The following is a 19,002-nucleotide window of genomic DNA, read 5'->3' as shown; positions in this document are numbered from 1 at the left end:
TTCTTTGGGCAGCTCCACTACATGGGCTGACCACCTACAGTGCGTATCACAAAAGTCGGTTCCGCTAAGACGAATGACTTTATTCTTTTGTTTTTTAATTCAACTAGATTGATGAAAAAAACGTGATTTATCCACCTAGCAGTGAGATGATACCTTTTTTAATCAATTCGCATGTGTTTTTTGCATGGATATTCTTAGGTGTTTTAGTTCTCATGACATTTTTTAATTATCGTCGTTTTAGACGGCAAATTGAGATTTTAATCACTCATTATCCTGTAATGTCGAAACTGCAAAACGTATCGAATTTCAAATTTTTCACAGAAATTCGTTTACAATCATCAAAACCTGTTAATTCAAGGGCACTTGAAAATTTCCGGCATGTTTTACCATAAAAATGCAGTTAGTTGTCGATTTCATGTTTACAAAAACACGAACAATATATAGCATATTCTATGTTCCATGTTAGTAATACAAGCAGTTGTATTGAGAATCAAATGTGAAACTTATTCTTTAGAAATTATGGTTGGTATGTAGTAGTTACGTAGTAATTTTCACGATTTTGCATTGCATGAGTTTTTGTATCAGTAGCACAAGTGTTTTAAATAAAGAATTTGTTTAAATAAGTTTCACAATCGATTCTTTACACGGCCACATATATCTAATGTAAATTTGTTTTTGGTAATTATTTTTTTAATTTAAAAGGTATTTTTATTCATGCCTATTTGCGTACAAGCTTTACGTGGCCGAATTAGCCGATTTCTTAAATAATGTGTTTTTTGAAGTGGATAAAAAAAGTGGATCCCGGGTTGGCGGTTCAATGCATAGGATGCTGGTCTTACAAGCCAGTTGTCCTATGTTCGAGCCCCGACCTGGAAGGATTCTTAGTGTCAGTAGGATCCATAGTACTAGCCGTGCAATGATTCTGTACACTAAGAATCGGCTGCGAAGTCTGTTGAAACAGAAAGGCCAAATTCCACCAAAGGAATGTAATGCCAAGACTGCTTTTTTTTAAGTGGATCTCGTTGTCACTCTTTTTCTAGGAGGAGAGGAGCTTCCATTTCCCTCTTGCGAGGGTTGAGGGGCACTTTGTTCGTGACTCGTCTCGTCATCTGTTGCCGCATCGGTGGTTTTGTTGTTGATTTCCGTCTTCTTTTCGTTTTCCTTGATGTTCGCAGTCTTGAGCTCGTTGCTAGTTGCTGTAGGTGCGCCTTGTTGCACATTGGTTGCAGTTGCTGGTTGGTTTGATGGTGACTGCGCTCACTAGTTTCCATTGTTGAACGGTTGACCTTGTCTTTGGTTGAAGATGTCCTTTTCGCAGTTTCGGTGCAAGGTTTGCCGTAGTGTGCAGCTTTTTTACAAAACTGGCATGTAACCAGCTGATTTTCATAGGTAATCAGCGTTTTACACGGATCGTACCGCAACATATTCTCCCGAACGTACTGATCGGTGACCTGCGGGGGGAGGTCATGCACGCGTACTTCTATGGCATTGTTCATCATGTGCACAGGGATTTTGTATTCAATGTTATCACACTTAACACTGTGCACCTCGTTGTTAACCGAAGCGATTCGTTCTTTAAGTAAGATTTCAATTTCATATGAACGTTCGTAAAATAAAAAAAATATATATAGTTAAACCATAAACCAAATAAACATAGATTTTCCATTGTACGGAGAAACTAACAGCGCTTCTAGTGAGAAACGGTTGTACTTTTTTCCATTAGCTACTGTGGTTGTGTTAAATGAGTAGGAATTTTACACCAGACGGTGCTTTTAGTGTCACGGGTTGCTCAACTACATTACTATTACACTGGGGAATCTAGGTTTATTTTATTTATGGTTAAACGTAACTCATATAGTTGCATATTCAATTTCTCTCCATCAAATATCACTGATTGTCGAACATACGTTACATGGTTGTTATTTAACTTAAAGAACTTAATGATATGTTGCACAACACAGAAAAAGTGCAACTTTTTCCATAACACAACAGTTACCAGAATATAAACTAACTAGATAAGTTGCAAAATCAGTATACAAATATAGGAACGTACTACTTGGGCGGTATAAGCATCAACACTCTCTTTGATTCAATGCAGCAAGCCCTGCGATCTGTTGAGCAATGGTGTTGTCGGGTTGGATTATCTGTCAATCCGGGCAAAATACCTTCCACCGCCGCCGTTGGCCAAGGAGAACGACCAAAAGGTGACCGTATACCGTATGCAGATAATGCATGACCTAGACCCGTTTTTCTCAAAACTACTCGAAGATAAGGGCTGATGACTCCTTTCGAGACCGCAGAACGAATCAAATGTGGAAGTAAACTAACGGTCAACGGCAACCCAATGCAAAGTCCTAAATTTTATTTGATAACACAAATTCATTTTGTTTCTAACCTATTCTGAGACCTACCCTTAATTTTAAGTGACGTCACTATACTTTCACTCGTGCTATTCCTGGGAAATGTTATGGCCCGATCCTGGATATTCCTCCGCATGACGAACCGATCACGTGCCGTAATATGATCACTGGGTACCCGAAGTAGAATTTTTACACCGGGTGGACCTGGTGCTAACAAATACTGAGTGATCTCGCTTAACACGACGATTTGAGTTGAAGCTTCGCCCAGACGTTCATATAGCGTATTGAGCTGACCAAGATGGTTGCATATCAGGATGATAATGAACTAATATGGCGTCGCACTAAGATGGTGACGTACTAATCTGGCGAAAGTTCCAAAAATCACGAGTCTTTAGTTCTTGATGCCATATGCAACCATGTTTTTTCTGCAAAGTCCGACGAAAAGGTCCGCTTTGGACCTGCCCAGCGAGTATTATCAAATATGCCACGTGTCGATCGTGTCGGTCACCCTTTTTGACCCAGTTTTATTGCTGATTTTACCTTTTCATAACCTTAGTCGTGCTCAACTTATGTACAATTCTATTCTTCTGTTTTTTACTGAATATAACTATTAGTAACAGGTATAGAATATTCACATGATATATTTTATCTTAATTTAAAAATCTCACTACTAACCGTACTAATCGATTGATTTTTATAAACTTGACAAATTTTAACTGTTTTAACACAACTTTAAGTTTTCCCTGTAAAAAGTGGAGCATTGAAGTAACCTTACATCACGTAATAAGTAGACATTAAATTTATTAATTTATATTAAAAAACCGCGCGCACTTCTTACCTCTTCGATGGTTATGAACAGAAAGAACGTTCTCGGAGTACTTCTAGTTAATCATGGCTCGAGTGATATGAAAACGTCAATTTCCTTCTGACCTTCCGAAACGACATTTACCGGTTCATTATTTGGGTCGATCAAGCTTTGCAGTAACAACAATGGAAGGTTGCAGTGTATGTCGTACAACGCGATGTCCACACCGTAGTAATGTGACACACTGGACGAGTATGGCAACGTACTGTGATTTACCCACCTGTCTTACCCATACGAATGGACGTGGATGGGTATCATTCTCACAGTAAAGGCAATATGCCAGAGTAGGAATAAGGGATTGGGTATCCGAATAGCTAAGTCATTGTAACTATTGAAATGTGGCGGAATTAACAAATAAATGTTAATGCCCAAAATTCCTCAGTTGGTCGAAGCTGTGGGCAATTTGATTGATTCATGTCTTTTGGGACGAAAGTGACATTTTTGGTAGTATACCATTCCACCGTTGATTTCGAGTAGTGGCAAGAAGCAAGATCTGGCCAGAAGACAACAGGATCCTTGTGGCTTCTAATCATGGGTAGAAGTCGTTTTTGTAAACATTCCTTGATGTATATTTCACTGTTCATTAAAGCAGTGGTGATGAAGGGTTTCGAAATCATACCGCAACTAAAAAATTGCTTCCCAGACCACAGCTTTCTTACCAAATTTTCGACTTCAATCGATGCCTTGGACTGGTTTAACACTTGCCCTTCTCGCACCGTATAATATTGTGATCCCGGCAAGGATTTGTAATCGAGTTTCACGTAGGTTTCGTCGTCCATGATTATGCAGTTCAAATTTCCAACAAGAATCGTATTGTATAGCTTTCGAACCCTCGGCCTGATCGATGCTTCTTGTTTCGGACTACGTTTTGGTTGTTTCTGCTTCTTATAGGTTCAAAGATTCAAACGTTCTTTAGCACGAAGAACATTTGACTTCGAAGTGCCCACTTTTTTGGTCACATCCCGAACTGAAACCTCCTTCTTTTGCTCGAACGCCTTATCCAACTGAGGGTTATCCTCACCGAACTTCCTGATTGCATTTCGCACGGCATTTTCACTTACTCCTTCCATTTTTGCTATCTTTCTCAGTGACAGTCCGCGTTCTGTGCACCATTTGTACACAATTTTTCGACGTTGTTCTGCTGAAAGTCCACGCATTTCGAAACAAACTAATGAAAACGAATAAACAACTGTACAAGTGGTTAGAGAAGAGTGTAAAAAACAGGACGCTGCCATAAAAATAGACAGATTCTGAAACATTGCGAAATGACAGCGGTTTTTGATTGCGTCCATACTTTCTGGGACAGTCTTTAATTGTCCCGCATTGACGCAACTACGTATACGTGTTTTTGGTTCTCCATCAGGGTTTGGAATATTCATTCACCGGTGAATGAATTTATAGTTTCCATTGCATTGTGAGCGAACAATTCTACTGCTCACAAAGAGGACACCTTTCCAGCTAAAAAGAACCACACAAAAAAACGCTAGTGGAAGAAAATAAATTCCACATATCGACGTCAACATTTCAAAAGAGCCTAAAAACAATTGACAGATTCTCTTTGTTTACTTTCTCTTTCGACTATATCTGCGTTATTATACAAACGTTCTTTGCATATTTGGTACTGTTGGAAAGATGGGAATATTATCTTTCATTCAACACGAATACTTTGTAGGTACACGTGAAAATTAAGGAGATATTCACAAAAGAGAAAGTAAACAAAGAGAAACTCTCATTGGTTTATGTGCCCTTATGTAATGTTGACATCGATATGCACAGATGGTACAGAGTGCTGGTATTAGAGTCTTCTTGAAGCACCTTGAAAGGTTTTAGCAGTTGGTTTGGCATCCCTTATGGGGTACCGAATTTACTGTTGCTCATACATAATGCGAATCGTTCTACCTTCTTTCGGGAATGCAGAATAGTGGCGCTTTTATTAAGTTATTAAAAGGGCAACTGGCACCTGCAGATCTTTTGACATTGGACAACTTTATGGAGTAATGATGAACTGGGACGAATGCTACACTCCATCTTCCCAGAAGTATCGTTGAAACCTTTGTTCACGGGGATGGATGTGAGTCGCGATTTCATTGGCAGGATGTCTCGACTCATATCAAACCACTACACTTTTTACGCTTATCTCGGGCATATTGGATTCGCGGAGAGTGGTATCTGCACCTGTGGCCACGGTTTTCAGGACATCGAGCATGTCGTGTGTTCGTGGAAAGGGTATGACCAAGTTGAAGAAAACCTTTAGGCCCACCTGAGGTTTCAGTTCGTGATGTGTTGTCGAGTCGGGATGGTTCTTATATGCTTATACATATACCAGTACCTTGAACACATTCACATATACCACACACTTAAATTTTTTAGCTGAGTCTCGGCAAAAAAATGCCGAGATTCGCACAGCCGAGTAATCAGCAATCATCTCGGCAAAAATAAAATTACTGAGCGTCTCGGTATCCTAAAATTTGACAAACGTCAAATATTGCCGAAATCGTCAGCATAAGATTTACTGTTTGCTCAGTGAAACGTTCACTGAATATTCGGCAATCCAATAAAACGAAAAAATGGAAAAAATAAATTACCGAATCATCAGTAATTAAAAATCTAGTCAAATAATTTTGTTTGTATTTTCTCAACATTATAAACACGCCATTCAGGATAAAAAATTCATTTTATTAACACTTAAAGGAGGCTTACAAATTTGTTGCCAATAGTGCTTAAAGCCTACCTGAAAACATGTAGCATAAATAAAAAGCGGCGTTTCCAAATGCGGCCACCTTGAGTCGAGCTGGAAATATGAAAATAAAAATATATATTGATTTTTGGCTTACAAAAATGTTCAATATTTAATGATGCATATACGGTATTGTTCAAATAAACTTACCTTGATCTATTGAATTATTCCATGCATTGGGTTATTTTTTCGCATATCCCCCAAAGTTTTGTCTCGAGGACGCTTTGAGACCCGTGTTGGGTGTTTTTCCCTTATAATCGCGAGTGCTCTGATAAAGACGCTTTTTATAAAGCGAAACATGTCACTATATTTATTCAATATTTTTACTTGCAAGTGGTTCCACGCTTCTTCGAAGATTATCCATTTTTTCACTCGAGAATTTCATTAGAAAATAATCGCACAATGCGAAGCGAAAATGTAACGCGGCAATAAATGACAGCTGTCGTGCTGAATCTCGGCAACAGCTAGCGCATATTCCGAAATCTCGGCAAACGTCTCTGCTGATGTCGGCATATCTGTTGTTTACTGATAAATTCAGCAAACAATTATGCCAAATTTCGGCAAAGTGAAGCATTTTACCGAAATATCAGTGAAAGCATTTAACGAAGCTCAGAAACATGCGTATTGATTACTGAGCAATCAGCAAATTTACGTGTTGATGATCAGTTTCGGCATTTTATTATGCCGAGCTCAAGAAATGGTTTTAAGTGTGCAGTACCTTGAACACATTAACATACAAGTGTAATCTGTTAAATCTTGCTCAGAAAGTTCCTACTATTTCTCGACTATGTTTCAACTAAGATTATTATTCACCTACAGGTTCGACACTAACATCCGCCCGATCCCCCCCATTTCGTTCCCATCCTCTCTTTTTTGCTGTTTTCCACAACATTTGCTTTTCTATGTTTCTTTCGCTTTCTCCCGTAACATCATCATCGCTCACGGAAGGCCGCTCCAGTCAATGACCAACACGGGTCTTTATAGCCTGGAGGTGTTTCCCTCGGACCCACAGGAACAAAACCGATACGGTCACCACCGAAATACCCACGTCATTTGGACCATCCCCATGTAAGATCCAACCTCTGCCGATCACCAACTGGAGGCAGGATCCCCCAGAGTTGCGATGATCAGCAATGTGAACCAAAAACAACGATGTTTTAATTCAAGAAATTATCCTAGTCTTATGTACTCTTAAGAAATGCCCTTGGCATCCTAGGACTAAAGCAGTGTGCCTTATTAAATATATTGTTGAACAAAACAAAACACTAAATATGTATAATAAACATCACAATACAAATACGTATTTCGGAATATTTTTTACATCCTTCACCAGTTTAAGGTTTAAGTTTTTTGAAAAAGGTTCTACTTTTGTTCCTTTTATATGAAACGAAAGTAGGTCGATTCCTAGCAACATGTAGAAACCATGGAGAATAGTAAGCTGGAACTGGAAGAGATAAAATTTCTGTGTTTGTTTGTACTCTGTGTGTAAGTTGTAACATAAAAAGTTAGGAAGACCTATTTCTTTGGTTTCTGTTTAATAAAGAAGTGTATTTTTTTTGTCGAAAATGTCCAAATTTTCGGCTGTATCTAATTTTTATAATTTGGTTTGTCTTAAGTTCTTATGTCATTGGTAGTTAATTCATAGTTTACGGAAAAGGCATGTACTTCTATTTTTGACTTCTATTTTTGACTTCAAATGATACGGTAATCTCTTTTCGCGATTTCTGCAAAGTGCTCTTTGAACCAAATATCTAGTGTTCTCTTTGTTTATCCAATGTATAATTTATCGCAATAAGAACACGATATTTTGTACACCACACTTTTTAAATTTATAATTAGGATTTTTTGTAGAACCTAATAAAATTTTCAATTAGTAATTCGTATTGCTGAATAATCAATTTAAACTAAAAGATTTTTGGTTCGATTTAAGTGGATGTGCTATATTTAAATCGAAGTCCACCGATATTCTTTTCAATTTGCCCGATAGGAGGTGGTCAGAGTTGTAAGTGATTAGTAACAAATTAGTGATTGATAAAATTGTTTGCTGAAATCATTACGTTCAGAATAATCTTGAGACCATCAACAAATTATATTCTCTTACTTTCACCAACTGTGCCGAAAAGCCTTACTTACAATTGGACATAGATGCAGTTGAGTTATTGTCGTTTGCAGCTAAAGGAGTTGCATTTAAACTAGGTGGTTCCAGCAGACTTTCAAATACACTGGCTGATAGAACAGGATGACGAAATGAATACCTACCTAAATATTAAGTATTTTATAATGTATCGTATAAAAGTGTACGTAAAGAAATATGACATGCTTACATGTTTGGTTGTTGAGCGTCCCACTGTCGCACAAATTAGTATTCTCAGTAGAGTCATCAAATAACGTAAGTAACATTAATTCTTCATCTAATACAGCTTGATCTTCAGAGGAATTAGCATTGGAAGGTGTTATTTCGCTCGGTAGTACCCTATCCATGTTAACCAGAGTCGTATCATGATTTATGGAACAGTTTTTGGTGTTTTTGGCAGTGGTAGATTTTAATGGCATTCTCTGTGTCATTGACAGTTCAGCATATTCGACGTCGTTTTCACCGGATAAAATTTCCTCAGTATCAACATCGTTTTCTTCGATTGAACTACTATCCTCGAAGGGTACCTGATAGGTTAGCTTCATAATTTCATTTTCTTTGAGCTTATTGTGTTCTGAAGAAAAATCATCATCCTACGGTTAAAGATATGAAGCAGTTATATTATGCAATTTTTCACATACGGTTTGTTTTGTAATACATATGATACTTACTGATTCCAGACTAGATGTACTGTTATTGGATTGAAGATTTGGTGATGAATAGGAGATTGGAAGATAATTGGAAGAATCCGGAAAGCTGGTACTTGGCTTTGTTATATTGGTTGATTTTGAAATCGATTCTTTGTTTCGAGATAACACTGGTGGAATATCATTATTATTACTACATAAGTTCGTGTTCATTGGGAATAAGTGTTTATTAAATCCATCTGGAAGAAAGTAAAATAGAGAACTAATTTTCTGACATTTTTCATAGGCAATACTACCTGAAGAGTTTTGATTATTATTCGATATTCCCGTGTTGGACAGTTTCTTGGTAAATTCATTATTCACTGACTGTTTCATATTTGAATTACTTTTAACTAGAGGTGTGTCAACTTTTCGATTGCTGAGAGCTAATGAAGTGTTCGATGAACTGCGCGATTTACGACTAACCATTTCTACGCCAGCGGACGATGATGAACTTGTGATACTATTTTCAAAGAGACGTTCCGCACATTCCAAGCGTTCGTTCAAAGCCTTGATTTCAGTCAGATGAAGTGCTTGAGTTCGAAGTAAATTATTTATATACCACTGTTGATCACGACATTTTTGGTGAAAAGTTGAAGGTCTCACTTGGTACCGTAGCTCTAGAGTATCATTCAATATGTTTAGGTAACCTTCATCTGCTAGCAGATCTAATCTAAAAAAACGATTGTATCCCCAACATTCTCCAATTTCAAAATCCGAAACGAACTCTCGTTGAATGATTTTAGATGAATTTTGATGAATCATTTGAACTCTATATTCATACCTGAAATGAAAAAAAACATCTTTTGTTCAGAAATTTGTAGATTCTCATGTTCTCATCTTTTGTTCTAACCCAGGGGTTCCCAAACTATTTTGGATCATGAACTCCTTTACTAGAATTAACTTAGGCCTCAGACCCCCATTAACAAATTTCTTTAAAAATTCAATTTTGCTTTTTTTTTAATATTGATGTAAAATAGTTTCCAATTTCTGCGGATGGCCAAATAAACACAACTTCTTTAGCATGAATATTTCAAATAACAACTTATATCAAACAAAAGGGGGTCGATTTCTAGACCTCGTCGACCCCCGCAAAAAGGATATCGACCCCAAGGGGTATACATATACCCCAAGGGGTCTACATCGACCCCAAGGGGTCTATATCGACCCCAAGGGGTCTATATCGACCCCAAGGGGTCTATATCGACCACTTTGGGAACCCCTGCTCTAACCAATCAGAGTAAATTTCAACTGATATGTCGAAAAATCAGGAAGCTATCATAGTGCGTAGACATATTTTCAATCAATAGGTGAAATAATACTACAAATTGAAACGATATTTACTGAGCTGTCAGTGTTCAAAACCTGATAACTTTTCTATGTGTTTACTTCCAAGATAGGACTTAAACCTGCAACCACCTTCTTTTAATTACTTACGTTCACTAGCAACTCTTCACACGATTGAATCAGTGCCATCAAAGAGAGAGGGATATCGTCGCAACAACACAAACCCGGCATGGCTCATTTAACATAGAATAGACACCAGTGCGAGAGCGATTTTCTCTCGATGACATTTCTGAGAATCAAAGGTTAGCACGTTGCTGTGGGGATCCTCTCTGAAGCAACAAACGATCGCTTATTCTCGTTTCGCGATCCGATTCTATACATGCAATTGATAACTCTCGGTTAATTTTTCAAAGGGACGTATAAGCAAGTGACAGTTTCTCTTTAATCACTCTCTCTTTCGATTATTGTGATGTGATTAAAAAGATTTTCTTTGATATCACTATTTCGTTTCAAAGTCGAAAGTTTCGGGTACCATTTCATGCAAAGAGTTAAGTGATAAACGTGGAAACCGCTTGGTAATTAATAGAAGAGAAAGTAAACAAAGAGAAACTGTCATTTGCGTATACGCCCTTTTGAAAAATTAACCGAGAATTGCGATAGAATCATTTTACTATTGCCGCTTATTCTTGCTATGTGCATATAACCTTTGTATCAGAGCTTAAAATTGTCACGCATTCTCAATGAAAGAAACCATTCCAAAAGTTTCATTTTCAATGTTTTACTGTCTCATTCGTAAATGACCGCCACCAGAACAAACGAAGAGAGACGAAGCATTTTCGTTTCTCATCGAAAAAATGAGAGAGTATAATTGCCACGTCACTCTTTCCTCTATGACAAGACGAAACCAAACTAACGTCTTCAGGGAGCATCAGCAGAATTTCAATTCTCATTCTTTCATCGACGTATTGAAAATCTGTGACGCTTGGCTATAAAAAGTGACTAAAATATGGCAAATCGAAGTAATTACATCCCAGAACTTCTTTGGAAACCAAAACAGGTAAAAGTTATTGTGAAACCTTTTTCTGTCATTTTCAATTCTCACAACTTCGGTTGAATATCGACACTGCATACTATGGGATTTTCACTGAAAACTGCAAATGACTGAAAGGGCAAATAAAAGAAAAAACACAATTTTGAGCGGGACCATGTCATTGACTCGACATGGATTTCGTTCTCATAGATTGCAAGCGAAGCTGAGGGTGACAGTAATTTCTTGTCATTTTCATCTGTTTTGAGTCAATGAAAATGACTTTGATTAGCTCTACTTTATATAAGTAGTGTCTATGAAAATGTATGTGAATGCTCCACACAAGGGTTTTGAAATATTGCAACCTAGTATGAGAATCATCAAGTTGAATCATCGATTCGATTTTCTGCGATAATTGTCAACATGCGATTCTCTTTTGGGAAATTCCACATAGCAACGATTATTATCCGACATTACATTTTTTAAGGGCTGTGAAATACTCAGAGTATAAATTGGAGCGAAGAAATGTAGAAAAATTCTCTCACGGTTCATGCATTGAGAGCAGGCCTTCCGAATGCTCATGCGTGCACAAATGCGACAGCGAGAGCGCACCGAAAATGTGTGTGTCGCATATATATCCTGTGAGCGTGAGCGCCGACTGAAAGAGCAAACCAAAAGCGTGTACGAGACGCGTAGCAAGCACATAGAAACGGGATGTGCTGCTTGAAATTTCAGAGCATCGCATTTTCTTCTGCGCGCGACTCGTGATATGGCACGTCTTATTATTACGCTATGATGCAGTCTGTATAAACTTTTGAGCATTTTTGATACAATTGAATCAGAGTAGCAGATTTGAATTTACAAATAAATGACCATGAACGGCATGTGCATCGATATCTTCTTATATCAAAGTCAACAAAACCCAATTTTTTCATATGAAAAAACTTCGATGCACCCAAAAGTTACATAGTTTCTTTCTTATATTACTATCTTTGTCATTACATAACATTATATATAGAATTATGTTCACGCAGCCAGGGTCCGAATCTTTTTCTGGCCCAAAGGGGCGAATGACCTTAAGGTTAAAACCTCCATATTAAAATAAAAAAAAGGATTTATGTTTACTGCAAGCATTGCACGTTTTTAAATTTCTTTGAGGTGTTGAAAACTGATTTAACGCAACTCATAGAGTAAAGCTTTGTCAGTACGTAAAATATTATAATCTAATCCATAAAATCTAATGTCTTCCAATTTTAACTTTTATACGTTTCTCAGGATGGTTGGTAAACGACTGGACAATGCGCAATTCAGGCCCCAATGTGGTTCTTAGCCTCTTGTCCAGTAACTCCTATCCCTACCTCCCCGCGGTGCCGGCTGGGGTACGAGTAACAATAGGAAAGATCGGGTAACCAACCCCGCTGACAGGGAAGGGGGGGTTTGCCTTCTCTTTACAGAGAGCGAGCCTACCCGAGCGTCTGTTCCCCATGTTGGGGCGACTCGAAACAGCGTCTGTTCTCCATGTTAGGAGCGGCTGATTACCGTCCTTGTGTCAGTGTGGGACTCTAAACAGTGCTGACACGATGGCCCTCCGACGAGACAGGAGGTTGGTGCAGGCCTAACAAGCCGCCCGGAAAATATATGTTACGAACGATCAAGAAGAAAATACGGCTCGGAATAATCGGCAAAGACCTACGCAACGAACAAAGGACTACGATTGGAAGCTTGGCACATGGAACTGCAAATCGCTTGGCTTCCCAGGATACGACCGAATGCTGCATGATGAGCTTCAAATCCGCGGCTTTTATGTCGTAGCACTGCAGGAACTTTGTTGGACGGGATTGAAGGTGTGGAAAATTGGGCATCGAGCGGCTACCTTCTTCCAGAGCTGTGGCACAACCAACGTTCTAGGAACGGGATTCGTAGTGTTGGGCAAGATGTGCCAGCGCGTGATTGGGTGGCAGCCAATCAGCGATAGAATGTGCGTATTGAAGATCAAGGGCCGTTTCTTCAATTACAGCATCATCAACGTGCACTGCCCACATGAGACGAGACCCGATGACGAGAAGGAAGCATTCTACGCGCAGCTGGAACGAACCTACAACAGCTGTCCACGGCGTGATGTAAAACTCGTCATCGGCGACATGAATGCTCAGGTAGGCCGGGAGGCAATGTACAGGCCCGTGATCGGGCTGGAGAGCCTGCACGCGGTAACAAACGACAACGGTCAACGATGCGTAAACTTTGCAGCCTCCCGAGGAATGGTAGTTCGAAGCACCTTCTTCCCCCGCAAAGATATCCACAAAGCCACCTGGAGATCACCTGATCAACATACAGAAAATCAAATCGACCACGTTCTCATCGACGGGCGATTCTTCTCCGACGTTATAAATGTCCGCACTTACCGCAGTGCCAACATTGATTCTGACCACTACCTTGTCGCGGTTTGTATGCGCTCAAAACTATCGACGGTGCACAATACTCGTCGCACAGGAACGCCGGGACTCAATCTCAAGCAGCTACGTAGCATTCGTACTGCAGAGAAATACGCGCAACAACTGGAGTTAGTGCTACCAACGGAAGAGCAGCTTGGCGCGGCGACTCTTGAAGACGGCTGGAGGAACATAAGGTCCGCCGTGAGTAGCACTGCTACAACCGTTTTAGGTACGAGGTTATCGAATCGAGGAAATGACTGGTTTGACGGCGAATGTCAGCAGTTGGTCGAAGAGAAGAATGCAGCAAGGGCGAGGATGCTGCAACACCGCACGAGGACGAACGAGGAACGATACATACAGGCACGGAACAGACAGAACACTGTTTTCCGGAGGAAAAAGCGCCACCAGGAAGACCAAGATCGCGAAGCGATGGAACAGCTGTATCGCGCAAATGACACACGGAAGTTCAGACATCAGCAGAGAAATTCATAGACGTATTTTGGCAGGGAATCGTGCGTACTTTGGACTCAGAAAAACCCTCCGATCGAGAAAAGTACGCCACCGCACGAAATTGACCATCTACAAAACGCTCATTAGACCGGTTGTTCTCTACGGCCACGAGACCTGGACTATGTTGGCAGAGGACCAACGCGCCCTCAGTGTTTTCGAAAGAAAGGTACTGAGGACCATCTAAGGCGGAGTGCAGATGGAAGACGGAACGTGGAGACGGCGTATGAATCACGAATTGCAACAGCTGCTAGGAGAACCACCTATCGTACGGACAGCTTAAATCGGACGTCTACGATGGGCTGGGCGTGTCATAAGGATGTCGGACGACAGTCCAGTGAAAATGGTTCTTGAATCTAATCCGATTAGTACAAGAAGAAGAGGAGCGCAGCGAGCAAGGTGGATCGATCAAGTGGAGGGTGATCTTAGAAGCATCCGTGCCTTGAGTGGCTGGCAACGAGCAGCCATGGACCGAGTTATGTGGAGACGTATGCTTGATACAGCAAATGACACCCCAGGCCTATAGCTGTTAGGTAAGGTAAGGTAACGTTTCTCAGGAATAGCGAAACAGATTTTTATGAATCCTGATACTAGAAGAACCTTGCACGTGTTTCATAATAAAGTGAAGTACATTATGTACATTTCAAAAACTTTGAATAACATTTTGATGATTCGGTAATTATGATCAAAAATGGAAAAAGATCACGATATTTGTCACAATCACAAAGAAAACTTAATATATTGATGAGAAATGACAATGTTACTGAGACCGTAGCATTTTTCCAAATCTTTCATTTTCTCTCCCCTTCAAAGTTGGTAACAAATCCGAATAGCTACGAAAGTTTAGTTTTGGAAGTATTTATTACAATTTGTAGGTATAACTATTCATAATTACAATTCATTTTCTTGTTCGACTGTTTAGAGTATTGGCTTTATTAAAACTCTTATAGCGATTGTGATAATCAGTCTAAATATGCAACAGCAAATGTATGATCAATCTCAAAATTGAAAAATCGGTAGGAAATACGGTTTGCTGATTGAAAGCGAGCGATTGATAATAAGAATACTCTTCAAGTTTCAGTTCAGGAAGTATGTGAATACTTTTTTGGAAGTATGTGAATATTAATTTGTTAATCTTGCAGATCCTCATTTATTATTTAGAAAGAAACTTTCAGTTCTTCGCCCTAACCGAAGGAGAGTTGATTCATAAGTTCATTACGAGACTTAGCTTTAGTTTAATTGAACAGCTTTCTAACCAAACAGTGTATATGCTTTAAAAGTATATAGCAGAACAAAACCCAGTGATTGCAACATCTACATTTCCAAAATTGGATTGAGCCTGGAAAAAGAAGGCATGATCAAGAGACTTTTCGAAGTTTGAATTAATCGTTTTGGCAGCTGTTAAATAAATTTGAGCAACAGTGTCTATTATACGGAAACCAAATTTTTTTTTTCATAAATGGGGTAAGGGCTCCCTATTTCATCTCATTTGTAAGGACGTCGCCTTCAAACCCCGATTTAGCCACTAAAATCACTGTAACTATTTCATATTACTGCTTCATTCGCCTTGCTCCACGTTGAGAATAGACTCACATTTCTTGAAAATTCAACTAATATTTATAAAACAGCTAAAAACACTAATGATGTTTTCACTACTCTGCTCCTAATTTCATCTCAATGAATTTTTATCCATCCTATCGTTGATCTTTTATTCATCCTATAAATTAGCAATGGCGACAGCAATCAAAACAAAATATTCCACTATTACACTCTCACTCCCCACCATCTTTATGAGGGAGATTGTGCAAGAACTGAATATTTCTTTCCCTTTTTTTTGCAGAATAATTTATGCTAACTTTATTTTTGGTTTTAGCACAACCCGAAAATGTTATAATTAATTATTTTATTTAACTCTCTTCTTTATTCTACTTATAATGGTTCTATTTCCGTGAGACATATAGCTTCCTTTATTAATCACCACTGCCGCCTTCTCTAACCACTTGCATACTAACTAGGGGGAACGCGCTCAATCAGTGTTACCTAACTTACACTCCCGCTTTCGAGCTACCGTAGATCGAATCGGGTAAGATGGAGGAGTTGAATCGGTTGGGATGATTACTCTCGCCTTATCAACCAAACAGCCCTTAATAGCAATCAGAGATGTGTAGCTTGCATGCAAGTTGAAGAAAATTTGTAGATTCCATCATAGCCGCCCCCCTTGAAATCACATTTCAAAACAATAACAAATCAAAATCTTAGCTTAACTTAATCCTATCATAAATTTTTCTAATCTAACAAGACTTTCCAAGCAGGAGCAAAGAAACAATACGGAGGTATGGTGGTATCCATTTTAACCATTGTTGTGGGATGTTTGGATGCTCATTTCAGTTGTTCCAACTTATTGATATCTCCAAAAAGTGACTTCTTGCGATGTAGGAATGTTGCCATGCTCCTAGATACCAAATCTGCGGGATTCTCTTTTCCGGAAACATGATTCCACCTATTCCCAAAAGTAAGGGTTTGAATCTCTGATACGTGATTTCCTACGAAGGTTTTCCAAGTATTAGGAGGAGATTGCAGCCAGTGCAGCACGATTGTAGAGTCGCACCAAAAATAAGATTTGGATGCTATTATTCCCATTGCCTTGATAACTTTGGCGTATAATTTCGCTGCTTCCAGAGAAGCACACAATTCTAGTCTTGGTAATGTTAATCGTTTGAGGGGAGCAACCCGTGATTTTGCTGCAATTAGTCTAACTTTAACCTGTTTGGATTGATTTTCACTACGGATGTATAAACACGCCCCATACGCCTTCTCTGATGCATCTGAAAATACGTGAACCTGGGTCGCGATAGCTTTCTCAATGAAAGCATAACGATCTACTTGCAGTTCATTCAAAAGATGTAGTTGATCATAAAATTCGTTCCAGCGAAATTCGAATTGCATTGGAAGGGAGTCATCCCATTTCATGTGAAGCAATGCTAGCTCTTGCATGAATATTTTTGCTTTTACGATGACAGGAGCCGCCATTCCCAAAGGATCGAATAGACGAGAAATGACGGAGAGAATTTTGCGTTTAGTCCAAGGCGCATGGTTACTAGACGAAACAAAGTTGAATTTGAATTTATCTGTTGATGGTTCCCAAGTTATGCCTAGGGTCTTGACATGCTCTCCGGATTCAATCTTGAAATCAACGCTGAGGCGAGTTCCTAACTCCTCGGTAGGTATTTGACTTAGTACTTGAGAAAAATTAGAACACCATTTACGAAGCTTAAAGCCTCCGTTCTTCATAACTTGTTCCATTTCCCTTCTCATTGTGATGGCCTTTTCTACACTAGATTCGCCGCTAATAAAATCATCGACGTAGAAATCTTTTTTGATTGCACCTGCCGCTGATGGGAAGGAATTTTCTTCGTCCTCTGCTAACTGTTGTAACGCACGGGTGGCGAGAAAAGAGGAAGGAGTGAGCCCATATGTTACTGTTTGTAACTCATAAATACCGATCGGCCTATTTGGATCGGATCTCCAAAATATTTTTTGATATTTTCTATCATCCGGATGTACCAAAATCTGCCGATACATTTTTTCGACATCTGCCACTAGTCCAACCCGATGTTTTCGAAAACGAAGAAGAAGTATGAGAAGTTCATCCTGTATAACTGGGCCCTTCGCTAATGCATCGTTTAGTGAGTATCCGGAAGACGTTCTCGCAGATCCATCGAAAACCACCCGAACTTTAGTGGTTGTGCTGGATTCGTTTACAACTGGATGATGCGGTAAAAAGCATCCCTCCCGTTGTCCTTCCTTAATATCCGTGAACGATTTTATTTCCATTTATTTTTCATGTGACCCAATTCTAAATATTCCTCCATGAAGCTAACGTATTGTTCGTTCAACTTACGGTCACGATGCAACCGTCTTTCCAGGTGTTGAAAACGACGAAAAGCTGATTCTGCACTATCGCCTAGCATGAATTTGAAATTTATCCTTTTTGGTAATTTGACTGTATAGCGCCCTTCGCGCGAACGAGTGTAAGTTCTAATGAACTGCTCCTCGCTATCAGCTTCTTCCTTTGTCCATGCTGGTTGATCAGAGAGCTCTTCAACTTTCCAAAATTGCTCTAGCATTTCCATGGTTCTATCTTCAGAAACCGAATGACAAAGTACTTCTTTATCTCCCCGTGTTGTTGTTCTGCCAGAAACTATCCATCCGAAAACCGTGTTGACTAGCATCGGTAAGTTTGGTCCAAGACTCATTCTAGTCGTTGCACCGGATACTAAAAATTCATAAAACCATTCAGCTCCAATAAGCAGATCGATTTTATCCGATTTGTTGAACGTGGGATCCGCCAGTTGCACCGTCGTTGGAATATTCCAGCCCTTTGTGTCAACATTTGTTACCGGCAAGTTTCTTGTTACAGATGGAAGCACTAGAAAACTCATGCATCGCGAGTACGTTGAAACACGGGAGTCGACGGTTATCATCACAGAATGTTTGGCTCGTGCACCAGATTGTCCTACCCCTGAGATTGGTATGTTTACGGGCTTACGCTTCATTTGGAGAATCTGACACAAGCGTTCGCTGCAGATGTTGATTTGGGATCCACTATCTAAAAGAGCCCTAACGAGTGCCTTTTTCCCAGTCATAGAAGGTATAGCCACTATAACGGTTGATAACAATACCTGGGTGTGCCTCGAAGTTGAACCAACACTCGATGAATTTGCTACTACAGAATTATCATGTTCGCTAGATGAAAATAATCTGTAACTTTCGTCTGAACCGTATGGAGCTTGTTCTAAAGTGACAGCATTGGCCACATTCCCTGCTGCAGTGAAACCAGGATGGATCATAGTGTGATGCTTTTTTCCGCAATTCCTGCAGGTATATGTAGAGGAACAATTTCGAACCCAATGCACAGTGGTCCGGATCCACAATTTAGGGGGACAAAAACATTTGTGGCTTAGCCT

The 19,002-nt window shown here is 39.5% G+C and overlaps 1 protein-coding gene across 10 annotated transcripts in view; it reads right to left on the bottom strand.

Moving 5' to 3' along the window:
* LOC131432914 (E3 ubiquitin-protein ligase TRIM37-like) overlaps positions 1 to 19,002 on the bottom strand; it is a 67,058-nt gene that overhangs the window by 34,763 nt on the left and 13,293 nt on the right. For all 10 annotated transcript variants that reach the window (XR_009229992.1, XM_058599494.1, XM_058599498.1 and 7 more), the window contains exons 7-9: positions 8,768 to 9,566; positions 8,287 to 8,689; positions 8,096 to 8,221 (exon numbers count right to left, since the gene is read on the bottom strand). Coding sequence is in view for 9 of the 10 variants with exons in the window: in XM_058599494.1 (XP_058455477.1) it covers positions 8,096 to 8,221; positions 8,287 to 8,689; positions 8,768 to 9,566 (1,328 nt within the window). In the remaining variant the exon portion in view is untranslated. The remainder of the gene's footprint in view (positions 1 to 8,095; positions 8,222 to 8,286; positions 8,690 to 8,767; positions 9,567 to 19,002) is intronic.

Source organism: Malaya genurostris, chromosome 2 (genome assembly GCF_030247185.1).
Source record: "Malaya genurostris strain Urasoe2022 chromosome 2, Malgen_1.1, whole genome shotgun sequence".
Classification (NCBI taxonomy): Eukaryota; Metazoa; Arthropoda; class Insecta; order Diptera; family Culicidae; genus Malaya; species Malaya genurostris.
This window is presented reverse-complemented; position numbering and strand designations above follow the sequence as displayed.